The 22,557-nt window shown below is 41.9% G+C and overlaps 1 protein-coding gene across 1 annotated transcript in view; it reads right to left on the minus strand.

The window, feature by feature from the left end:
- Positions 1–16,325: 16,325 nt before the first annotated feature.
- The window catches only part of PTGER3 (prostaglandin E receptor 3), a 30,114-nt gene continuing 23,882 nt past the window's right edge, over positions 16,326–22,557 (minus strand). The window contains exon 2 of the mRNA XM_053250682.1: positions 16,326–18,771. Coding sequence (XP_053106657.1) covers positions 18,484–18,771 — 288 coding nt within the window. The 3' untranslated portion in view covers positions 16,326–18,483. The remainder of the gene's footprint in view (positions 18,772–22,557) is intronic.

Here is a 22,557-nt window from a genome sequence, read left to right on the forward strand (position 1 = left end):
ATTATAATTATCAGATAAGACAACTATCTGTCTCGAGCACTCACCTCACAGCTTACTTTAGGTGCATGGTGGAGAAGAGGTGAGGACCTGCTCATTCACAATTCAAATGGATTGCTGCTCAGGTGAGTGGGCCACAGTTTCCCAGCAGGACACCCCAAGTGCATGGACCTCTTCACTTTGTTGGTGTGTGTAGATGTGGTCATGTGGATGAGAACCATTTTTCAAGTGACTGCACATTTTTGTCAAGGTATAGTGCTGTGAGTTGGGGGTTGCTAGCTGGATGGCAATTCTCTTGTAAGTTAAATACTGTCTGAAAGTCCAGGATTCTAAGTGGCACCTCTGAATGAGGTGCTAATGGCTTCCCCCCTTAGGCTATAGCAGAGGCACTCAGAGTCACCAGGATTCAGGTAGTTGCTGAAGGGACTGTTGGGAAAGTGTAAGATGAGTCTTTCCCTTCCTTTTCCTTCCAGAAATGTCTGTAAGTCCAGTGTGAAGAAATGGCAGGCAAGAGAGAAAGGCAGTTTCAGAAAGGAGTTCAGAAAGAGCCTGGAATGCAGAAGCCAGGCAAAATGCCAGCTGCACCTTCTAGAGCGCAGGGGTGACCTGCCAGGAACCTGATGTAACCTGTTGCCCTGCTTTTAGAAAGCCCTTCTATCTTCCAAATAGGCATCATAAGTCCCCAGGAATTTCTCTCCCAAGGCTGCTGATGTAATTTTAGTTATAACATAAAGAAGCAACCCTGGGTTAATTTTTTTGTTCTCCCTCCTTGACCATTGTTCTCAGGAGCTGAGAGAACTTGTGCCTTGTGGATAACATTTCTGTATAACTATTGTTGACACACAAGACTATCAGAACTAAATTTGCTTGGAAGGTCATTCTGACATGTTAAACAACCTATGGATAAAAACAGAATACAAAACTATTGTGTATTAGGTGACTAAACCCTTGCATTAAAAAACCAGTGTTGATACTTAAAGAATTCATATAAATGTTCACAATAACTTTTTAAGAAGAGTAAGAGTCTATTTGCATTTCTTCCATAGCATCTCATTCATTATATCGCAAAGGACTTTCAGGCAGTGATTTATAGAAAGTGATAATGTAATCAAAGGCACATTTGGACGTTGTACTCTACCAGGTGCTGGTGAAGTAATGATGTTTAATTGAGAGATAAAATACTGGCCAGCACTCCCCCCCGCCACACACACACACACAATTTAAAAGTACATTTTAGGTCTCTATTAAATTTGCTGGGTAATTAAAGCCAGATTCTGAGTTGTATGATATTATAATTGCTACCAAAGCTGAATTTTGCATGATGGAATGGATTCCTGCCTTTCTTGAGTGGCATCAGAGGTGAGCTTCATGGAAATGGGGGTTTTGATAGAATGGATTTGAGATGTACAAATTTTCTGTCTTGGAAAGCCATGGAAGAACAGCTTTACTTGCCCATTCAGAATCTAACTGCCATTATTTGGGGTTAGAACAATTTTATGCCCAGATAAAATTGCTTAAGACATCTGGAGTTCACTGTCCATGGGCTTTGCACTATTAGCAATTCTAGTGTGACATAGCTATCTTCCTCCTGATTTCTATTTGCAATGGATGACATGATGAGGAAAATTACTCAAAGTAGAAACTAAAAGGTGCCTAACTTTCCCTTTTAGTTTTAATTGGACTTAAAGTAAAGTGTGCCATCAAGTTGGTGTTGATTCCTGGCAACCACAGAGCCCTGTAGTTGTCTTTGGTAGATTACAGGAGGGGTGTACTATTGTCTCCACCTGCACAGTATGAGATGATGCCTTTCAGCATCTTCCTATATCACTGCTGCCCAATATAGGTGTTCCCCATAGTCTGGGAAACATACCAGTGGGGATTCAAACTGGCAACCTCTGACTTGCTAATCAAGTCATTTCCCCACTGTGCCATTAGGTGGCTCCTACAATGACTAAATTTCCTCTGCCACATAGGCTAATGGGTTGTAACTTTCTTGGCATTGGCTAATTTGTAATGGGCTTAGCAACTCCTCATGCTTCCTACTAAAAAAAGGTCATGTGAGAGGGCCACCCCAGAGTTCCTATGCCAGGGTTGCTCCAGTTTCCAGAAGTGATAACAGTGATGTGGGATATGATTTTGGACTTCTAACATGACTGAGCAATGTTTGAAGGAACTATGCTGCCATGGCTCCCACTTGATGCAAAAGGTTGGACTGAAAGACCTTCAGTTACTTCCAAGGGCTTCCCCTCGCTATGTTTCTACAAGTACAGCAAGCCTTTATATCTTGGTCAGCACAATGGTCTCTCAGAACTCTTCATGGTTCTCTGTCTTGTGCAAGCTTTTTCTGCTCATAGCATAGGTCTCACCTTTTTGCCACTTTAATTTGCTTTTGTTGTCATAGATATGCTTGCTCTTATTTCTAAAGGTCACTAATGTATACCTCGAACCATTTCTATCCATCATTTTCATCATTATTTTTCAGTTCCATATTTCAAAAGCCTGTTGTCTCTCTTCTTTTACCTTTTCTAGTGTGAAAGGAAGAAAGGAAATGTGAGGCTCTGAAATCTGGTACTGTATAGAGAAGAATAGGTAAAGTATGTATATGTGTGTGTAGGTGGGTAGGGGGAACATCCAAAGAAATTTTAGATAAGATTGGAATTAGAATAAGACTTTTGCAAAATGTCTAGAATTTATCATTAAATATGAAAGGGCACATTCTGGGGAATGGAAGATTGGCATAGCAAGTACAGATTAAATTATGCTCTTTGCTAGAGCCTAAGAATTTGAATGAAGCCTATGTAGACTGTGAGATATTGTCTAGACGTTAGGAACTCTTGACTACTGCAGTGTTGTATGAATGAATACATTTTGCATTTCTATAATATGATGAATTGATGATGTCTGATGGATGCAGCTTTTCCTTCCATTTTAAGCATGAATTGCAAATCACCCCTGCTAACTTGGCAAAAAGGCACCTTTTTAACAAGGTGATTCTCTTTATTTAGCAGGGGGAGAGTAACTGGCCCTATCCACCCCTAGCACAGTACCTCCAGTGACTGTTGCTGGTGTCTATCTTATGTTTCTTTTTAGATTGTGAGCCCTTTGGGGACAGGATCCATCTTATTTATTTATTATTTCTCTGTGTTTCTCATCCTGAGCCATTTTTCTGAAGGGCAGTATAGAAATCAATCAAACAAACCAACAAACCATTATCATAGTATTGTTATATTACATTCTATGAGACTACATGATAATTCATTACCATAGTTTCATAGAATGCAGATATCTACTATCTGTGTTGTTCCCAAGTTTGAGAAGTGGTCTTTTTGTATAACCAACACCTGCAAATCTATGCACATGTTTGCGGAAGTAAGTCTAATATAACTCAGCGGGACTTCTTTCTGAATAAATGTGCATAGGATTGGGCTGTAAATCTCAATAAACTCAATGACAGGCATAGAAACAATCATTTTTACAGCACAAGGGCAACAAAGAAGGAAAGAGTCCTTTCAATGTAGAAAGTATCAACAAGTGGTAGACACTCTTGCTATGCAATAAACCTTCTCTTTCATTAATAGATATATTTCTTAAAGTTAACTTAAATGCTTGTGTACGTCCTCTGTACATTTAATACATTTCCCTTGCAGTTTTTGAATGCCACAAAAGGAGCATCTGTTCCTATGAATAAAAAGAGAATTAGAATAATGGATGCCAAGGATACCAAGGGGGACATAGAAAAAATTCTGATGTGCTTAGAAAAAATACCTAAGCATATAACAATTATATAAATGTCATTATAACCCCCTCCCACCATTCGGGGTCCCCCCCATTTTTTATTTTACTCACCCCCTCTGGGTGGGCTTCTTAAGGCTGTGGGGGGCAGTCCTCTGGAGGTTTCCCCTCCCCTGCCAGCCTCCATTATGTGTCAAATTGCCCAGTTTGGGCAGTCTTTGGCCCATTCTGGGCCTCACCCTTGGGTCGGCAGCGATTTTAGAGGCTGCCGCGCATGCCCAGTGGGCCTCTGCTTGGCCATGCAGAGGCCCACTGAGGAAGTGTGGTGGCCTCCAAAATGGGTGCCGCCATGGGGGTGAGGCCTGGAATGGGCTGAAGACTGCCCGAACCAGGCAGTTGGACACATAATGGATGCCATGGAAGGAGAACCTCTCAAGACTCCCCTACGGCCTTGGAGAAGCCCTGCTGGAGTGGGTGAGTAAAAAAATATTATTATTATTTTCATTTTAAAAAATTGTGCACCCCCCTGGACTGAACCGAATCGAACATGCTGGACTGAACTGAATCGAACATGCCCAATCCGGTTTGAGTCCAGTCCAGACTCAAACCGAACCATGCAACTCAGTTTTGTGCACACCCTTAATTTTTATATCCTGGCTAACATCCAGATTAACGCAGCACTGGCACTATGGGGGAGAGGCGATCACCCCTTTCCTCTGAAGCGCAAGGTGTCTCCCAATAATATGCCCCAGAGGGTCACACCAGCACTGCATTAAACTGGATGTCAGCTAATATAAATGTTCAGTGATCCAAAAACCTTCAGTTTAAGATGAATTAAGATGTTTTACATTTTCACTCATGCTCTAAAAAGAATGGAAATTGCAAGTTAAGGTGCCCATCTTAACCTCCGTGCCATATAAGCTGTAAATACTTTGTACAGTCTGGTATATTATGCTGGCTTTAGAAATAAGGCTCCATGCACCCATACTTTGCCTTGATCATAGAGTCATCAGGCAGAAATTCACCAGGGAAGAAATTCACTCTAGGAAACGATTAGGTAAGCTGTACCTGCAAAATGTCTGCCTGAATGCATGCCTCCCCAGCCCTATGTCCAACTGAAAGATCAAGGCAAGGTGTAGGTGCATGGAGCCTCTTTTCTAAAGCCATAATCATCAGAGGCACTCTTACCTCTGGACTTCTGGGCTGAAGTCCAAAGCCTCCACACACTCTGCCACCCTGCAAATCCTTTTTAGTCTGTCCCAGGTGGTGTGGTCGCCATGCTGTGCCGCTGGCCTGCACTGCACTGCACTGGGAGACCAAGAGTGACCTCTGCTTTAGAGACAGAGGGGAAATAAATATGTGGGATGGGAATATATTACATTGCATGTTGAAATGTTTCCACTAATACATAGTTTCATAAATATACCTGTTTTATATTCTTACATTCTTGTTCATTATTCTTTATTATTCATCTTGTTCATTATTCTTTATTATCAATGTATTCTTACATTCGAATTCAGTTGCTGTTTTGCTCTCAAGAACCCATGTGTTAAAAATACTGTGTGTGTAGGGGGATGATGCTTAACTTGCCGCAGAAGGGGGGCCTCCAGCGGTGGGCTGGGGGCTCCAAAGGCCTTTAAGTCCAGGCTCCAAAATTACCTAGGTGCACCTCTGATCATCATATACCAGATTGCACAAAGTCTTTGCAGCTTATTTGGCGCTGAAGTTAAGATGGGCACCTTAACTTGAATTTTTCTTTATTTTTAGAGCATACATGAAAGTGTAAAGCATCTTAACCCTTGTCTTAAACAGAAGGGTTTGGGATTACTGAATTTCTAGACATTTAAAAAAAGAAAATCTGATTAGACACTACAGGGAAGAGCTTACCCATGCTGGTCAAGTGGAGTCTTCCGATTCCTGGGCAGTATACTCTGATGTAAGACCTCTGTATTTAAAGGTAGTCTGCCATGACTTTATATGCCACCACAAGGCCCCAGTAATCTTGCCTCTGCCTTGGAACCCCATTACCACAGGTCCTGTAGAGTCTGAGTAGTTTCCATGGTGGTGCTCATGGAAAATTGGGGGGGGGGGGTGTTGCAGCTGCAGTTGCAGTGCTCATGGATAAACCTATCCAGATTTCTGAAGTAAGTCTGGGTGCTACCCTCTTAAGTCAAACATGCATATTAGGAACAATATCACATGAAGACAAATATATAGTTACAGTGACCATATGAAAGTAAAACTGAATTGTGTATTGCGGCTAACAATTAATATACAAGGACATCATGTGCCCTCACACTCTACTTACATGCAGACTTTGTTAATCGGAATATTAGCCGCCAGTGAGTGGATGTGGGGTGGAGCCAGTGGGTGAAATGCTGTTTCCCCCATCCATATGTTCCTTATACATATATATGTCATCTTCATAGGCCTTGAATAGGATGATGTTTGTGATTTGTTGATACTTTATCAATGACCCTTGAAACTGTTTTCTTCATGTTACTACACTACCAATATTTGTCCATATCAGAGCAGTGTGTCTTTTTAAAATATTATCTCCCATCTTTAATATTATCAGATCTGACTCTACTATGAAACTGTGTGTGTGTGGGGGGGGGGGGTAAGTTCCATTTCCCCACCCCAAACCTCCATCTCTGCATGTCATTAAAGAGAATGACATGCACTACACCACAGGGATGACAGCAGCACCATTTAGACTTGTTTCCTCAGGAGCAAAATCTCTAAGCCTGGTTTCTTTCTGAAGTTCCTCTGTGATCCTTATCCATATTTTTTTCTCTCATCATTAACCTCACCACACCTGCAGTTTATAGGAGAAATACAAACTTAGGCCTATAGAGCTTTTCAAACTCTTAATTCCAGAACTCCAACTGATCTGAATGGTGGAAGGAACATCAGATTTGAGAGTTGATTGAGACTCTCTTATATTTGTGATTATGTAAATATTATAATCTTTATTTATGGATTAAATAAAGTTTAGTTAATGTTATATTTATACATTTAAGCTAAGGTGTATGATAGGGATGTGCAAGAAGCGTTTCGTGCACATCTGGGGCAGTGGAGAGCGGGTACTTTAAAAGGAGGAAGACAGGTCTTACTGATGTGTTTAGAGAACCAAAGAAACTCCATTTTTGTCTAGAAAATCTCGTTTTAACTTAAAGTAACCTAGCCGAACTCAGGGACATCACTGCCTCTCATGATTAATGTCATTATTTCTCTCCAGCTAAATTGTATCTATGAAACTTGCTAACACAGCTAAGGTTCCCAGTGCTAGAAAACAGGATCTAAACAAATAAGGAGTAATCACCCGATGAACAATGAATCAGGCATTTGTATGCGTACTAGATACTTAGACCACCATACTGTGTCTAGGGTGTCAGCACCATTTAGATTGTTTATATAAATGTAAGGTGCACCTGTAACCAAACTGTAATTGGTTTGAGAGCATGAGCCTACTGATTTCCTATTGCTATCTGCAGAAGCAATAAAACCTCAATTAATAATTCCCAATCCTTGTGTCTGACTGATTGGTTAAGCGGACCCAGGAACGAGCCCCATCCACATCATTACCTGCCCCTCCGCTGCCACCCCAGAGCAGCACTGTTTGTATGAAGCAGCCAGGCTCTCTCTTTGCCAGGTTGCATTTGCTTGGAAACAGGAAGTTCCCTGTTTCCAGCAGGAAATGGTGTTGGAGCATGTGCGGATGCCATCTTGAGTGACCAGCAACATTGAGAACTCAAGATGGCATCTGCACATGCTCAGATGCCATTTCTTGCTGGGAACAGGGAACTTCCTGTTCCTAAGCAAATGCAGCTGGCAAACAGAGAGCCTGGCTGCTTCATACAAACTGCACCACTCTGAGGCGGCAGGGGGCAGCGGAGCTGCAGCCGAGGGGCAGATAAGTCCTGCCTTCCTCCTTTTAAAGTGCCCGCTCTCCACTTCCCCAGATGTGCACAAAACGCTTTGTGCACATCCTTAATCTCTAATGCTAATAAGCCTGGGTCTGGCGATTGCATAAATGGCAGATAACTCAGGAACCCCAGGTCCACCTCTCTGAGCTTCTTGAACTCCCACCACTCAAACAATATTTATTATTTATATTTAATTAATATGTCTATGTACCTCCCCAAACCAAAGTCTCAGGGCAGTTCACTATTAAAAACAACAATACAAATAAATAAAACATTAACATCAATTAAAACTCCGAAAGCTGCTTTACAATATTTAAATTACAAAAGTTAAAAGGCCTGGTTAAAAAGATGAGTCTTCAAAGATCTTTTAAAAACTATTAGAGATGGGAAGAGTCTTATGTCAACGGGAAGCGCATTCAAACATCTCGGAATGACAACTGAGAAGGCTCATCCCTGAGTGGCCACCAAACAACTCGAAGGTAGCCACAGATGGGCCTCCCCTGACGAACGCAGTGGATGATGGGGATCATGCAGAAGAAGATGCTCTCTTAAATACCATGGACTTAAGATGTTTAGGGCTTTATAGGTTATAACCAGCACTTTGTATTTTGCCCGGAAACCTATTGGCAGCCAGTATAACTCCTGTAATATAGGAGTAATATGGTCTCTTCAAGATGACCCAGAGACCAACCTGGCTGCCGCGTTCTGTACTAATTGTAGTTTCCAGACTACATACAAAGGCAGCCCCACATAGAGCATGTTTCAGTAATCAAGTCTGGAGGTTACCAGCAGATGTACAACTGTTCTGAGGTCATGAATCTCAAGAAACAGACACAGCTGGCGTATCAACTGAAGCTTATAAAAAGCGCTTCTGGCCACTGCCTCAACCTGAGAAACTAGGGAGAGGTGTGAATCCAGAAGCACTCCCAGACTGCGTACCTGTTCCTTCTGAGGAAGTGTGATCCAATAGAGAACAGGCAGATCAATATCATTTCTTGAGTAACGACCCTGCACAACTAGTACCTCAGTCCTGTCTGAATTCAGTCTCAGTTTGTTATCCCTCATCCCACCAATTACTGCCTCCAGGCAAGCATTCAGGCATGCCTTCTCCTGATGATGTTGACATGGAGAAAGAGATTTGGGTGTCATCAGCGTACCAATAACACCCAGCACCAAATCCCCGGATGATCTCTCCTAGTGGTTTCATGTAGATGTTAAAAAGCATTGGAGACAATATGGAGCCCTGAGGGACCCCATATAAAAGCTCAAGTTTTGAAGAGCAACAGTCTCTAAGCGACACCATCTGGAATCTGTCCAAGAGATAGGAGCGGAACCACTGCAAAGCAGTGCTTCCTACCCCCAACTCCCTCAGACATTCCAGAAGGATACTATGGTCAATAGTACTGAAAGCTGCCGAGAGATCCAAAAGGACCAACAGAGCTACACTTCCTCCGTCAAGTCCTAATTGGAGATCATCCATCAGGCTGTCCAAGGCAGTCTCCACCCCGTAGCCCGCCCAAAAACCAGTTTGAAATATGTCTAGATAATCAATTTCTTCCAAGACTGCCTGGAGTTGGGAGGCCACCACCTTCTCAATCACCTTACCCAACCATGGGAGCTCGAGACAGGCCTGTAGTTATTAAACTCTGAGGGATCCAAAATAGACTTCTTAAGAATAGGTCTAATAATTGCCTCCTTTAAACAAGGGGAAATCCTGTCCTCCCTCAGAGAGGCATTATAATTGCCACCAGGCCCTCCACAGCAACCTCCCTGCCAGATAGTGTAAGCCACGTTGGGCAAGGATCAAGCAGACTTGTGGTAGGATGCACCGTTCCAAGCAGCTTGTCCACATCCTCAGGAGTCACAAACTGAAACTGATCCAGTTTAACCACACAAGAGGAGTTGCTGGATACCTCTGTATCTGATACTACAATAATATGCTATGGCAGTGTGTAACGACCAGCCCCTCCTTTCCCCTAAAGACTAAATTGGAAGTGAACCCTGTCCTGACAGGCTGCTGAACTCCAGAGCTCAGCCAATCAGCACACCAGGTAGATGAGACCTAGAGAACCATGAGGAGGAAGAGAAGGTCTCTTTGTTAGTTGAAGCTGGCTGGGAGTGCAGAGTGGAGAACATGTGGCCATAAGCGGCAGGAAAATCTCTCTGCAGGTCTGGGGAAAGCCAGGAGGGCAGGAAACTTGAATCCTCTACCATCGTTTTGGTCAGTTCAAGGAAGCCAGGGCTTTTGGGTTTCGGGAAGTTAGTCTAGGAAAAGTTTGTTTAGTCAGACTGTGTGTTAGACTTTTGTTTGCTTTCATGTGCTTTGCATATCCCTGAAACAATTCTATTGCCATTTACCTGTAACGTAACTAAGCTAAGCCTACACGCATCTAGCTAGGGCATTGCAAAAGACTCTGTAAGATTTTTAAAGGTGCTTTTGTATTTTCTTACATCCATGTTCCTTGCAACTGGGTAACCACGATTTTTAATGTGTGCTGCCCCCACACAATCTGGGGTGTTTTTTTGAAATATTCTTGTAACCTGCTGAGTATTCCTTTTACCTGTAACTAAAAACTGAGAGAGCCTCAGGCGGAAGCTGTCTGTAGTATTTTGAATAAAGTTTTTCCTTTTGTTCTTTGTATTTTGCAAGTCTTTCTGAGTGGATTTTTAACTCTGAGAAAGGGGGCTTTTTCTCTGGTGTAACACGCCTCATATGTTCAGCAGTTTTCTCCCACGTGTAGGTTTGCACGTGGAAGGTTTTTGTATACTTTTCCAGTACGAAAAAGGCGGGTTTCCCTGGGATTTCCACCCAAGCCCAGCTGGGGTGGCGGCGGCAGCAGTCTAGATCCTATGAAGATTATGAGAAAGTTTTGGGAGAATACTTTGTTCAGAAAGCATAAAGAGGATGATTCAACACTTTTCTTCCCCTCATATGGGCTTGCTCTGAGACAAAGGCTGGTAATCTGCGACACAGTGGTAATCCAATTCAGCCTGCTGATAACCAACACCTATCTTCCCCCACAATGGCAGAAACCCCAGCTTAGAACCATCTAGGCTGAACTGGAAACTTTCGCTGCTGATTTCAGCCTCTCGTATCCCGCATGTGCTGGTGGTGTTGAGAGGTGATTTTGATGCAAGGCTGGGTCCCAACGATCACACCCTTTACACAAAACATCAGTGCCTTCCTCCCAACCTCAAGACTGAAGGACCTCTCCTCACCCGAATCTCAAAGGACCAGAGGTCAAACTTTGCGAGTCTTTGCTTGGCCCAAACAGACACCAGGCTCAACCTTTTCATCTTAAATGGCACATTTGTAAATGACCAGTCAGGCAAAATCACCTATTTGTCAGGCTCCAGGATGAGTACCATTGATTCCATAATCATCTCCGGGGATCTGCTCCCACTTGCTGAGAGCCTAGAGGTTATTCCCAAATTTGACAGCCATCACCTCCTGATCTTGCTCCAACTAAACTCCTTCACTCAACAAACCCACACTCAGGACAGCTATCAGCCCCCTGTATCCCCAGCAGCAAGAGCCCTCTGCCATGCCAAATGGACCCCCCTATTCGATAAAGAGATAACTGGGCTGCTTGCCTCGGATCACTTTCAGAGCATCCAGTTCTCCCTGATAACAGCTGATCCCCCTACAACACCCTAGTCCAGGAGCTTCAACAGCACTTAATCCGCAAAAATAGTGCACTCCTGTGGCAGTGTCAACACCACTTCAAACCATGGTTTGATAAGGACTGTGTTAACACCAAAAAAGTTTTCACCACCTTCTACCGTGTCTACAAAGCCAGCAGTGGACCATGGCTGCACAGAACCTACTTCAGCAGAAGAGGAAATACAAACAGCTGCTGGCACATAAGAAAAGTGAAGCCGTGGAAGACAACTGGGTGCGACTCATCCAGGCAGTCAAATCCAATGACTCAGCCTCATTCTGGTACATCACCATGAGCAGCCACAGCAATTGATTGACCCATCTATATTGCCACATCCACCCATAGATCTGGGGAAAACATTTATACAAAATCTATGAGAATACTTCTGCAGAAAGTGGATGCCCTGGTCAAGCTATAGAGGATGCGACCATGTGGACACCAGTGAACATCTGAGATTAAGAGCCTTGTTGCCCAGCTAAGTCCGGGGAACGCCCCGGGGGAGGACCTGATTCTACTGGAGGCCATTAAAAATAGCTGTAAACTGCCCAGACACGTGAGTTTTGGGTGGTATAAAAATGTTAAATAACAATAATAAAACCAATCTGGACTGGAGAGCACCTATTCTCGCTTCACTATTTACCTTCATTGATACTCATGGCCAAATCCCCAAAAACTGGGGGACAGTGATTATCTTTCCTATTTTCAAAAAGGACAGAAAGGACAACCCTGCCAATTATAGACCTATCAGCCTGCTCAATACAATTAGCAAGTGTTATGGACGCCAGAAGTATGTGAAATATAGGCCTGTGTCTGATTTCATTTTATATTAAGAAATGATACCTGAACTCAAGGTGAACTAGGATGTTGCTCTCCCTGCTCTGTGAAGGGAGGAGGTGATCCAACATTGTGTTGTTAAAATGGATATGCAAGAAACACAAAAGCCAGGCCTGAATGCTGAATGCCACTCATATGCTAAAAATGTGACTCAGACTGCTCTCCTGTTGCAAGAAACCTTTTTGAATCGTTGTCAATAATGGCTTTGCTATGCCCAAGGGGGATATCTCAATTGCTCTCTATAGCGATTCACATGAATACAGAGATCCGCCTGTAGACTTTAAATCTTACATCACTGATGCTACAATGTATTGAACGTCTCGCACACCTTTTTCATGTTGCTTTAAATATAATCACACACTCGATAAGAGGTACACAAGAAATAATGTAATTGCTGTCTCACAACTAATTTTCTTACTAACTCCTGAGACTTTTAACACCTATTGGGGGAAGATGCAATTTGCAGCATCTGAGATGCAGATTCCCCCCCCCCCCTTCTCAGCACAGAGTTTACAGAAGATGAGATTCAGAGATCTCTCTGGACTGGCCAATATCCTGAATAATTAAGACATTGTCCAGAAGGTAGCAGCGAATTGTCACCTTTTTGGGGGACCCAGGAAAAGATGTGATCCATGAGAGATCAAAGAGAAATACACTATAAGAATGAGGCTTTTAGACAGAGAGTTTAGCAATCTTTTGCCTACAGCAAAAGCTGCTCACGAGGATCCCAGAGTTTGTTGCTAAGCTGCAGGGCAAAGCAGGAATTCTGTCCATGAACAGAAACTACAGCAATGCCTGAGTTTTGCTGCCCAAGCTGCCTGATCTGAGCACTGCAACAACTCCTGTCTCCGCCAAAGACCTCAGCTGAAAAGATCTCCGCTCAAATCTCTGATCCTGGTAAATATGCTGCCTGGAATTCCCTCATTCCTTCCCCTTTCACTGATCCCTTCTCCTTCCCCCCTTCTTTTCCCATACTAATTCCAAAACCATGCCAGCCCTCAGCCTCTCTCAACCCCCCCCCCCCTTTTCTGCCTGTATCTGAATTGAATTAGGCTCTAGGAAGATTTAATTGCACACACATATGTTAGTTAGGCACACGGGTGAATATTGGTACTGGTTAGGATGTTCTGTTTAAATACTGTTGCTAATATTGATAGAGGGTTCTGCTTTCTGCTTTGCTAGATTAGTCTTTTATACTCAATAAAGCCCATTGAACTCTTTGGTTTGATCTCCTTTCTTCCATGTGTCCAGATCATACATGGTCACTAATATAAAAGAACTTGGTCCAGACCTGTTTTGTATACTAGCTAATGAGCATATTTAGTGTATAGGTCAGGCGTGGTCTGTAACACAAGCTCTGTATGAGACATCTAGATTGGAAATTACGGAATTGGCTGGAGCAGGAAAATTTACTGGCGGACTAACAGGCTTGTTTCAGGGAAGGTCGATCTATGATTGACCAGTGCTTATTACTCCAGCACCTTATTGAAAAATACTCTTCCTGCAACACAATCTTCCTCTATGTAGTCTGTCTCTATCTTGCATGTCAAATTATGGGAGAAGCTGGAAGCCTCCTCAATTGACCACTGACTGTTACATTTAATATGCATGTTACACACTGGCATGTCGCTTAAAGTAAGGTGCAACCCCCAAGGACATCTCACAAGTCCATCAAAACACCAAAGAGTGTCAAACAAGGCTGCATACTGGTCCCACTTCTATTTAACTTTTACATTAACACCATGGTGGGCCACCTCAACAACCCAGATTTCCACCTTCTAAAACTTGCAGGGAGCCATATTTCCATCCTGCTATATGCAGATGATGAAGTGACACTCTCAAGGACTCCTGTTGGCCTTAAGAGAGCACTGAGATTCCTAGCACTGTACTGTAAGGAAGACCTGCTGAAACTTAACTACCATAAAACCAAAATTATGGCCTTTGCCAAAAGGCCCAAGATCCATTCTTGGTCTATAGATGAACACAAGATTGAATAGATTCCTTGCTTTAAATACTTGGCGGTAGTCCTTCAATCCACCAGCACTAGGAAGGCACATGGTGACTATGTTGTTCAAAATGCACATAGGATCTGCCATCCTTAAGTTCCTTCAGACAAGAGGGGGCCATTATATACCTGTAGCACTCAAACTGTTCGAAGCCAAGCTGCTAGCATAGCTTCTCTACAGTGCTCAGCTGGGTCCCTTCTCCAGTCTCGCCCCATTACAGCTTGTGTAATCAAAGTTCCTAAGAGCAGCCCTTCAAGTTCCAAGATGTGTCTCTAACGCCACCCTGTAAATGGAGACAGGTTTGATGAAAGCGGAGGCGACAGTGTGGATCACCATACTCAGCTATTGGCTTAGAATATCTCTCTGTCCCCTTGGTCTTGCCCCCATAACCTTGAGTGACTTCCAATCCAACTGGAAATGGTCGATCATGACTAAAATATCATCCTTGGGTTTCTTCCTCTCCCCCCACCATTCAGCATGGGCTACGATCATGCCCAGGCCCTTATCAAACAGTGCATTACAGACATAGAGCTTCAATCCGATATAGGCAGGGCCCCAAACTTCCTCATCAGTAGACTCAGCTATTCTGCCTCCCGTGGCATACCTAACACAACTGGAAATACCAAAGCATAGGAAGGCCTTCACACTAGCACGATGCCATGTTTTCCCCTCAGTCATGCTTGAGGGACAATACAGGAAGATCCCTCTCTCAGAACGACAATGCCCTTGCGACTCTGGGCAAGTAGAAACTTCAGAGCACGTCCTCCTTCCATGCTTGTTTTACAGGGATATTTGCTCCACCCTCATTCTACCATTATTACATAATTATCCAGATCAGACGGGCCAATTTTACACCTCTTTGCTGCTTTCTGGCCGTAACCATATACAGGGTTGCCAGGTTCTGCGCGGCTGCGATGAAAATCTGGTGGATGGTGGACCTCTAGCTTGTGCTCAGTGCCCAACTTTATGTACTAGCTTCGGCACACCCTCAGCTTGCTATCACAGAGTGCATGGCAGCCCCACGCTTTTTCAGTTTTCAGTTATACAGTCTACAGCCTCTCAGCTCCTTACCTTGTCCTAAAGTGACAAAACTTCTATTATGCCTATAGCTGCCTGCGTATGATTATATATGCTTTTTAATGCCTTTATATTACCGTTTAAAGTATTTTTTAACCTTTTTATGCCTTTATGTCTCATTATGCCATTTATGCCCTTATGTCTTTTACGCTTTTGTGCTTTTATTCACCCTACCTTTTACTTGTACTTTATGCATATCTATTACTGTAATAAAATATTGATTGATTGAACTTCTTGAAAGAAGGGACAGATAACGTAACAAACTGATAAATAAGGCCCATGGAACTTTGTCACAATTGTTTCCATTCCTAAAATTTAAGAGTTTTTTTAAAAGGTATACCCAATTTCCTTACTTTTTGATAGATCTATATTGAATCAAAACACTTGCATAAGGAAGTGCTTTTAGGTGACAATTTTTAAAATATTTCATTTGTGAGATGAGGGACCTCCTCCAACTTTGGGGAAAGAATACCTCAAGAATACCTTTTTCATGTAAGCAGGACTTCCTTCAACCTATTCTAAAAGCTACCAAATTTCAGGAAGTTCCCTTTTTAATAAGAAAAAGCCACTATTCCTTTGCTTGAATTTCAAATAACTATTCATAATGTATGATGAGGTGGTTGCATCTGTACATCGGAAATGGCATCTGTACATCGGAAAATTACTTCAAATGTTGTGTTGCTTCTAAGACTGCCTCTCAAATAAGCAAAACATCTCTTTTATGTATAGCTTCACAATTAACTTTTGAAGATTATCAGTAGGTAGAAAAAATACATTTTAAAACTAGTTATACTCAGTATCACTCTGTCTTCGAAGTAGATAAAGCAGGCAAACCAAGTATACAATGAGACATAGTTGTTTACAGAATCCATTGAAGTAATTTCATAGGCATTCTAATAGAAGATTGTTTAAGGAAATCAATTATGTTCTTTTTAAAAAAACTGCATATGTTTATAATTTCCTTAATACCCCTTTTGCACCAAGTAGGTTGTTTTCTGTAAATTCAACATTAACACAAGAAATTGGCCCTAAAACTACCCATCATAGGCACACTAGGGAGTTGTGTTGCACAGCCAAGACACAGAATGTGATGTCCAATGAAGTTTATTATAAAGCTACAACATGAACAGCAGCTTAAGACTATATAGACCAAAGACAGATTTTTCTTCCTTCTTCTTGAACTCAGACTCAGTTTGGATCGCACTTTATAACAATTAAGTGAATTATGTATGGTGTTATTATCCAATAGTAATGTTTGGGCAAAATTCAGGCTATCAGAGAAGCATGAGTGGGGAGCATCTTGATAGGGCTCAGTGGATCCCAGTTGGGAGTGTGCATGGAACTGTCTGCGGTGGTTCAGTTTGAATTTGAACTGAATTGCTGATCCACGAAATGGTTTGGTTTGTGCTGTCGAACCGGGTTGAGTACCTTGCTTGTAAAGGGGAATCTGTTAAGGACTTGATTTGATCCAGTTCTGCACATCCCCTGGCAAAGAGGCACCTCCCCTGCTAACTTGGCAAAGAGGCACCTTTTAATGTGGTGATTATCTTTATTTAGCAGGGGGAGAGTAACTGGCCCTAGCACAGTACCTCCAGTGACTGTTGCTGGTATCTATCTTAAGTTTATTTTTAGATTGTGAGCCCTTTGGGGGCAGGGTTCTATCTTATTTATTTGTTATTTCTCTGTGTAAACCACCCTGAGCCATTTTTGGAAGGGGTATAGAAATCGAATATATAATAATAATAATATAATCCCTAATCTCATTTTCCCGTCTTCTTCCCAAACAGCATTCATCTAGGATCACACTGTGTAAGGTATATTTTAATGTGAGCACAAATAACCTGTGTGTGTGGCTCCGAGGAACAGCAACATAGCTGGATGTTCCTATGGGCCACAGAAACAGAGATAGAGAAGGGAAAGGGCTCCATTGGGTCCAATGGGTCTCCTGTGTGCTCAGCTCAAAAATGTGCCACTATGTTTCAGCAACTGATGCACAGATCTCATTTGGACTACATTATTTATTTATTTATTATTTATTTATTGTTAAATTTATATACCGCCTTTCATTAAAGCAATCCCAAGGCAGTTATTAAAGAGATTACATAAAACTTAAAAATAACAATATGGTGATAATATAATATGACTTGCCTAGCAAGCATGAGGTTGCCGGTTTGAATCCCCGCTGGTATGTTTTCCAGACTATGGGAAACACCTATATCCGGCAGCAGCAATATAGGACTATGCTGAAAGACATAATCTCATACTGTGTGGGAAATGGCTATGGTAAACCCCTCCTGTATTCTACCAAAGAGAAACTACAGGGCTCTGTGATCACCAGGAGTCGACACCGACTCGATGGCACACTTTACACTTTACCAATAGTTGGGGGAAACAGAGCTCTTGCTCATTGTTATCAGTGTTGTGGGCATGAATGTCATGGACACTATTCACCCAGCACCAATGTGAACAATTAATGCAAGAATCCCATTTTCCCAGAGGCAAAATATTATAGTTCAAGTTCTGGAATAATTCAAATATCTCTGCAACATAATCCTTCATTCAGAAAAGATATTTGGATCCTTCAAAATAAGTGAACAATAACAATGAACAAAAATAGATGACTTTTTACAATGCATAACCAACTCTCATTTGGAAAGGCTCTTAGATGCAATATTCATCTACAATGAATATCATTGTAGATGAATAATTATCACAGGCTTCTTTCTAGATTTCCAACTTTTAGAAAAAGAGCAAACCTATTAAAACACATAACACCTTCAATTCTTCACTTCTGCCCTGTCCCCTGGAATTAACATGTAAAAAGTCCTGAGTGAAACTGATCTGTAACAAAGAAGGTTGAAAATAAGAGGAAATATGACAATTTTAGAGTCATATTAATGTACAATAACTTCTTTGCCAAATTATACATCCAAAATTCTGATTTTGGAATATTCTCCTCCCACATAGCTGGAGTATCCTCAGGTCTTTGGCACACGTACAGAAAGTTGCCTTATCAGTTATGATTTCAAATGACATATGACTAATGTGTTGTTAAGTTAGCTTTCTCATGTCTTCATAATTTAACTCTTTCTGGCAATGAAAATACAATGATCTGCCAATTTAGTCCACTGAATATTTATCATTTCCTTGCAATTGACTTACATGGAAAATGGGCATGCCCCAGATGCCCAGATTCACAGGAAAGTACAGGATAATGCATGGAAAGTTTTTGACACGAAAGTTTATTCATGTTGCTGTGTGTCTGATTTTGTCTGATAACATGATGTGCCGTCCTTTCCACCCATCCTTACGGTGGCAGGAGATGGCATTTGCTATCTGACAAAACTTGCGCAGGAGGATCTTCCTAAGCAGCAGGTAAACCCAGGGGTCCAAGATCTGATTCAATGAAGCCAAGCGGATAGCGGTCAAGAAGAAGTTGCACTCAGTTGGCAGTTCTGTGCTTTGGGTTTGGTTGCAGCACTCTCTGCATTGTTCCATCGACGTGTGGTTGAAGGTCACTTTCAACATCATAATCTAAGGAGAAGAGGACAAAAAATATATGTACTGTAGAGTTAATAATTTAGAGACATTCCTTTCCATGGGACGATAGTCAACAGCTTTATTAAGGTAATTTGATAGCATGCTCTAGAATCACTGGTGCTTGTCAGATCAGAGAAAGAGACTGCTGTACTAGTTGTTAAATAGCTCTTAGGATTAAAATGGTTTGATTACAATCCTTATTCCTGTAGTCCACATTTCTAGAGCCAATAAAATTATACATAAAATGCAGCGATCATCACTGTTTTTCAAGTGGTGGGGAGGACATCAATGTGGGATCCATTTCCCACTGTGCAGACCTCCACACAGCACTGTGCTTTTCTCAGTGCTCGGAGGGCCCTTTAAGGGAGACGAAGCACTCTCGTAAGTGTTCTAGGAGGAAATGACTGGAAAGGCTATATTTCCCAGCACACCTTCCAAGATGGTGCAGGGGCTCAAGAGGGCTCTGTTTCCCTTAAAGGAGATTCCCAGCACTGGGCAAAGTGCAGCACTGCACGGTTAGAATGGTACCCAATGCATGGTGCCAGGGTGAATAGTGCAGAAGTGAATATGCAGGCTCAATAAAGAATTAGTCAAGGAGCTACACTTAGGATTAATATGGGCTGCCTTTAGTCCCTGGGCCTTACAGTGAAGAACACGGATATAATGGCTAGAAGCAACAGTTGTCCTGTTCCACTCTTGGAACAAGAGGGCTTGGTCTAGAAAGGACTCCTATTACATACTGAGGGCAAATGTGGATGCTATCCATTATTTTTATTGTGATGAAATATGTATATAGTAGCTGGGCTGAGTGCAGAGCATCTGTGCCTCTAGTTCACCGCTGCTCCCTCAGCCATCCCCCCCATGTTGTTTCCCCCTGCCTGCTGCCGAACCTCCACCCCTCGTCTGCCCACAGCTGTTGGTGGTGTTTTCTTCCCACCCGGCCTCCACAGCCTTCTTCTGTCCGTCCGCCTGCCACCTCCATTTTCTCTGCCCGCCTGCTGCCACCATTTGCTGCTGTCTTTTTCCACTGCCATTCCCTCAGCCCGGCTGCTGCCATTTCCTTCCCTCCCACCTGTCCCAGTCACTGTCCAGCAGCTGCTCATGAACTCTTGCGAGAGCTGCCACACATGGGATTAGCAACGGGTACAGCTAAGAGGAAAATATAAAAATATATAAATTCATAAGCAGATAAATAAAGCGTACTGGCATCTATGAAAACACACCAACAAAAAAGATCCACCCACCAAACTGAACACACACAACTTAGTCCAATAAATCTATTGTGAAAAATATATGCAATCTATAACAAGACAAAGCCATGAGAAATGATATTGGAGAAACAATAGTAAAACATGGGTGAAAAAATAAAGTTCACGATGTGGAGAATGGTAGAATGCATAAATAAAGTCTGTACAACAGTGACCTGGTGACCTCCATTTTGAAATATCTTTTTAAAGTGGAAATTTGTCCTTGTGAAATGACACTGTTCCACATACTTCAGTTTTCTCTCTTACAAACCCTTCTAGAATGTTCTCTCACTCAAGCAAATTCTCATCAGGTATCTCATCAGGTATCTGATGAGAATTTGCTCGAGTGAGAGAACATTCTAGATGGGTTTGTAAGAGAGAAAACTTTGGACATTGAAGTATGTGGAACAGTGTCATTTCACAAGGACAAATTTCCACTTTAAAAAGATATTTCAAAATGGAGGTCACTGTTGTGTCGACTTTATTATTTGATTGATTGATTGTATTTCTATACTGCCTGATATAGAAATCTCCAGGCAGTGTACAAATTAAAACATAAAACAATATAAAACAGTTAAAATTCATAAATGCATTCTACCATTTTCCACATCATGGACTTTATTATTTCTCCCATGTTTTACTATTGTTTCTCCAATATCATTTCTCATGGCTTTGTCTTGTTATAGATTGCATATATTTTTCACAATAGATTTATTGGACTAAGTTGTGTGTGTTCAGTTTGGTGAGTGGATTTTTTTGTTTTTTGTTGGTATATTAATTCATATACACACGCACACATCCACAATAACAAAGGAAGTAGGAATAAATATATAAATCAGGTTAGATATTATTACACATCAGATGGGGGTGTGGAACCAAAGGTAAATATTGTTCTGAAATTTGATGTTGCTTTACAAATAAACTCAGTTTCTCAGTGAAGTTATCTGGTGATAATCCTTCCATGGCTTTCTATAATATGTGAGTTTTGCTAGAAATGCCACTATCCAAATAGATTCAGAATCAAGGATGTTATATTTTCGTTTTAAAAACAGAAACATTCAATATTATTTGTATAAAGATGTCTTAACCCCTGCTAACTGAGCAAAGAGGCATTTTTAAAGTGGCGATTCTCTTATATGTAGCAAGGAGAGAACTGCTGTTCTTATCCAACCCTAGCACAGCATCTCTCCAATGCTTGTTACTGGTTTATACCTAATGTTTCTTTTTAGATTGTAAGCCCTTTGGGGTCAGGAAACCATCTTTTTCTTTCTTTCTTTCTTTCTTTCTTTCTTTCTTTCTTTCTTTCTTTCTTTCTTTCTTTGTAAACCACTTTGAAAACTTGTGTTGGAAAGCAGTATTCGTGGCAGTCATGAAAAAAGATGAGTTTCTCATTTCTTTCTGATAAAGTCCTGGGACTGGAGACAATGTTAAATAAAATGAAAGTGGTATTGTAGTGACGGGAAGGATTTGAGGGAGGACTAGGCCTCACTTAGAGCAACTACTGGTAGGGTGGGCCTTTCCTAATAAGGGAAAACACCAGGGAAAAATCAAATCAAATTAATCCAGAATCCCATTTGCTTCTGGATGGAGTTGTACTCCCCTTGAAAGAGCAAGTATGCAGCTTGGGGGTACTGCTGGGCCCAGCTCTGCTTTTGGAAGCTCAGGTGGAGGCGGGCCAGAGGTGCCTTTGCACAGCTTCGGCTAGTGTGCCAGCTGTGTCCCTTTCTCAAGAAGGCAGATTTGGCCACAATTACGCATGCCTTAGTCATGTCACGGAGGGATTACTGTAGCGCGCTCTACGTGGGGCTGCCCTTGAAGAATATTCAGAAACTACGGCTAGTGCAAAATGGGGCAGCTAGGATTTTATCTGGAGCTGGCTGCTGGGATTGCATCACAACCATTTTGAAAGAGCTGTACTGGCTGCCAATTTGTTTCCGGGTCCAATTCAAGGTGCTGTTTTTGATATTTAAAGCCCTTAATGGTTTGGGCCCTGGATACCTGAGGGTCTGCCTGCTCCCAAAGGTTGTTGCCTGCTTGCCGAGGTCAATTAGGGGGGTTCTGTTCCAGGTACCAACAATGAGGGAGCCTCAGCTGTCATGCACGTGGGCCAGGGTCTTCTCAGTTGTTGTCCCCAGATTCTAGAATGCTCTCCTGGTGGCCATCCACTCCTCAGTCTCCATCAGTTTTTAGAGGGCGTGTGAAATTTATTTATTTATTCGATTTATTTATTCAATTCGATTAAACCTTGGCTTTTTATCCAGGCTTTTATACAATTGTTCCTATTGCTGTGCTTTGTATCTGTTATGGTTATATTGTGCTTGTTTTTTAAATCTTGTAATCAGAGCTATATTTTTATATTCTAGCTGATATTTTAATTGTGTGATTTTTGTTGTCTTGTTTTAACTTTTGTGTGAATCGCCTTGAGTCTGTTCGAATGTAAGGCAGTATATAAATTTAACAATAAATAAAATGAAATAAATTTAACAATAAAAAACAAAAGGACCAATCCCGAGGACAGGGTGGGAACTACACA

The sequence above is a fragment of the Hemicordylus capensis genome, chromosome 4, assembly GCF_027244095.1.
Source record: "Hemicordylus capensis ecotype Gifberg chromosome 4, rHemCap1.1.pri, whole genome shotgun sequence".
Lineage (NCBI taxonomy): Eukaryota > Metazoa > Chordata > Lepidosauria > Squamata > Cordylidae > Hemicordylus > Hemicordylus capensis.